This window comes from Octopus bimaculoides, chromosome 14 (genome assembly GCF_001194135.2).
Source record: "Octopus bimaculoides isolate UCB-OBI-ISO-001 chromosome 14, ASM119413v2, whole genome shotgun sequence".
In the NCBI taxonomy this organism is placed as follows: Eukaryota; Metazoa; Mollusca; class Cephalopoda; order Octopoda; family Octopodidae; genus Octopus; species Octopus bimaculoides.
In genome coordinates, this window is record NC_068994.1 from 12,579,725 (window position 1) to 12,583,808 (window position 4,084).

The 4,084-nt window shown below is 38.9% G+C and overlaps 1 protein-coding gene across 1 annotated transcript in view; it reads right to left on the reverse strand.

Annotated features, from left to right (window-relative positions):
• Nucleotides 1–4,084, reverse strand: part of LOC106868930 (protein PTCD3 homolog, mitochondrial) — a 35,951-nt gene that overhangs the window by 1,350 nt on the left and 30,517 nt on the right. The window contains exons 20-22 of the mRNA XM_014914399.2: nt 2,534–2,587; nt 1,400–1,463; nt 599–716 (exon numbers count right to left, since the gene is read on the reverse strand). Coding sequence (XP_014769885.2) covers nt 599–716; nt 1,400–1,463; nt 2,534–2,587 — 236 coding nt within the window. The remainder of the gene's footprint in view (nt 1–598; nt 717–1,399; nt 1,464–2,533; nt 2,588–4,084) is intronic.

Below are 4,084 nucleotides of genomic sequence, written 5' to 3' on the forward strand. Positions count from 1 at the left end.
GATAAGGAGAGTATTCAGCTTTAGAAACCAAGTGGAAAATTAAGCATAAGAGCAAGACATGATTCTCAGGTCTTTCCCCTTGTCACTGCCGCTGTCAACTTTGTTTTAATATCCACTGGAAAGTTTGCTCCCCAACCATGTGGTCTTGGGCTCAGTTCGACACAATGTGGCACCTTGGGCAAATGTCTTCAATTATAAACCCAGGCTAACCAAAGCCTTGTGAGTGGATTTGGTAGACAGAAACTGAAAGAAGTTCAAGGCAGCAAGCTAGCAGAAACGTTAGAATGCTGGGCGAAATGCTTAGCGGTATTTCGTCTGCCCCTACGTTCTGAGTTCAAATTTCGCCGAGGTCGACTTTGCCTTCCATCCTTTCGGGGTCAATTAAATAAGTACCAGTTTCCGTCTACCAAATCCACTCACAAGGCTTTGCTCGGCATGAGGCTATAATAGAAGGCACTTACTTGCCCAATGTGCCATGCAGTGGGACTGAACACAGGAGCATGTGGTTGGGAAGCAAGCTTCTTAACACACAGCCATGCCTACACCTATTACTGATTTTCTTTCTGTCTTTACTTATCAACCTCCTCCTCCTCCTCACCATCAACATTATTATTAACTACTACTGTGTAAAGCCAAACCAACAAAGTAGACTCTAAGTAGTTGCTCGACCTGCTAGAAATAACCACCAAAATCTCTTTCCAATCCCACTGTATTATCTGAAAATAAAAAGACAAGGAAGGACACAATGGGTAACATAGTCCAAGATATACATATCTTGAACATATACACATTATAGGCGTAGGAGTGGCTGTGTGGTAAATAGCTTGCTGACCAACCACATGGTTCTGGGTTCAATCCCACTGCGTGGCACCTTGGGCAAGTGTCTTCAACTGTAGCCTTGGGCCGACCAAAGCCTTGTGAGTGGATTTGGTAGACGGAAACTGAAAGAAGCCCGTCGTATATATGTATGTGTGTGTGTGTGTATATGTTAGTGTGTCTATGTTTGTCCCCCCAACATCGCTTGACAAGCGATGCTGGTGTGTTTACGTCCCCGTAACTTAGCGGTTCGGCAAAAGAGACCGATAGAATAAGTACTAGGCTTCCAAAGAATAAGTCCTGGGGTCGACTTGATCGACTAAAGGCGGTGCTCCAGCATGGCCGCAGTCAAATGACTGAAACAAGTTAAAGAGTAAAGAGTATTGTGTGATTAAAAGGATAAAGAGAGTAGCTGAAATATCTTTGATTACAGCATGAAAACTACATGACTGAGACATAACAACATAAAGAACAACAACTAGTTGTGGCCCCAAGTGAGGGTTACCTGACCAACATGACGCACACAAGACTGAAATAGAAAGTGGGGACCAACTACGTCTAGGTATTTAATATTCTAACTTACCAACACATTTTTAGTGTGCTTTTCATTCAGGCAACCATCCAACAGCATCGACATGGCACTCTCACTGAAAAACAAATGTGTATATATCAGGTCATTAAGAATAAAATGTCTGATTTCTAACTGAAAGTTTATTTTACTTTATCTCAACAAAAAGCAATGCAGTTAATCATAGTATGCACCTTAATTATCAACACAATTCTGCCATTTTATCAGTAGCTTATTTATGCTGGCAGCAAAGAACTCATGAGAGCAAGAGGTGATGAAATCATGAAAGGCTGTTTTGACATCTTCTTCAGAATTGTTAAGCCCTGGATAGACAGTGTATGCAATGGAAGGCCATATGTGTTTCAGTAAGACTCTGCACTATCACACATGGCTCTAGTAACACAGGAATGGATGGCTGAAAATTTTCATGATCACATAGCCCCTAATATTTGGCCTCCTCATTCCACAGATCTCAATTCATTGGACTATTACGTGTGGAGCATTGTTGAGAGTTCAGTGAACATGCCTATAACACCAAAGATTCTTTGAAAGCTGCCATGGTCAGAGTAATGACCAAAATGAGCCAGGACCACTTGATTCAAGTATGTAGATGATTTAGATTTCATACAGAATCAACTGTTGAATTTGAATAACATTATAGAAAAGAAGGTTTATTTTTATCCTCATAGTATTTTTTGATAAATAAAGATATTATCTGTTATTATATATCTGTTTTTCATAAACATAAATCTGTCCTCAAATATCTTATGCACCCCTGTATATATATATATATATATATATATATATATATATATTTGAAAAGATTTGTAAATGTACCACACGAGTAAGTAGATATTAAAGAGAAATAAAAATGAAAATGCCACTTTAAAAAAATATTTTTTGGGGTATTTTAATTAATTTACTTTACGTTTCAGTTTTTTTTTGAAAAACCTTATCAAAGATGAGTATAAAATATGTGAGAAGAGAAGAGGGCTATTAATAAAATAAAATTGGAATCAAAATTAAGAATGACATTCATAGTTTACTGTTATTTCTTATTATATAAGAGGAAGAAAAGAAGAGAGAAGAAGAAGGCTGACTGCTAGCCACCATTTTCATGATTGCTCAAAACTTTTGAATGTAACTTACCTGGGCACATTAGAAAGTTTTGAAGAATGTTTCTCATACAGTTCGAACATCTTCCTATAAGAGTGAATAGATAATAACAATAATAACAACAACAATAGTAATAATAATAAAGATCTGGAAATAAAGGTAACTCGAATGTGGAGCCTAAAAACAGAAACAATTCTTGTAATAGTAGGTTCATTAGGTACGATACAAAAAAGAAACATTCAGACAAATACATAACCAAAACGCCAGGACTTACAAATGTATATGACATACAGAAAATAATACTACTAGGCACCATGCACATCCTATGTAAAGCAATTTCGATATAGTGAAAATAAGAGCACCACAACAAACCAGAGTACATACCCAAAGCACAGAGAGCTGTACTTGGTCGTGCAGTGAAAGCATGTGATAAAAATAAGACTACGGAAAAAATAATAATAATAATAATGCTTTCTTTATTAACAAGGGTTGACAAAAAGACTGAGGATAGTACAGGGCAATAGTGTGAGATTATATAAAAGTATAAACAAGAGAAATAACAAAACCAAAAAAAAATTCTAACAAAAATTTCTCCAAAGGGGAGAGACCTATAGGTGTTCATGGAAACCCTACAAAACTACTGTCACCTTAACCACTAAGACAAGTACCCTCTCCCTGCTATCCTTCGCTAATCAGCAGTCACATGTTATATGTGACTGAATTTTTATGGACGAGTTCATGAACTTTGGTTCTTTTCTCTAAAATTATATATTTATATATCATCGTCGTTTAACGTCCACCTTCCATGCTAGCATGGGTTGGATGATTTGACTGAGGACTGGTGAAACCAGATGGCTACACCAGGCGCCAATCTGATTTGGCAGAGTTTCTACAGGTGGATGCCCTTCCTAACGCCAACCACTCAGAGAGTGTAGTGGGTGCTTTTTACGTGCCACCGGCACGAAGGCCAGTCAGGCGGTACTGGCAACGGCCACGCTCAAAATGGTGTATTTTATGTGCCACCCGCACAAGAGCCAGTCCAGGGGCACTGGCAACGATCTCGCTCGAAAGTCCTTACACATGCCGCGATATATATATATATATATATATATCTATATACACACAATATACACAGACACACACGCACAAAAAATATACACACACGCGCACACAAAATATACACACACGCACACGAACACACACATACAGACACACATAAACACACACGCGCATACACACACATGCACCTGTACCTAACACTCACAACCCCACACACATCACAATCCCATACACACACGCACATCCACACATACACACACACACACACATACACATACACACGCACACACACGTACACAGCAACGCACATATACACAACATACACATACACACAAACACACACGCACGCACAAAAACATACACATACACACACGTGCATGTACAAAATACACACACACGCACACGTACCCAACACCTACAACCCCACACAAACACACACATACTCAAAAACTGCCTGCTGACCCTCCACTAACCATTGTCCATCAGCACCCACTAACTATTCCTGCTACTAATTCCTTCCACTAC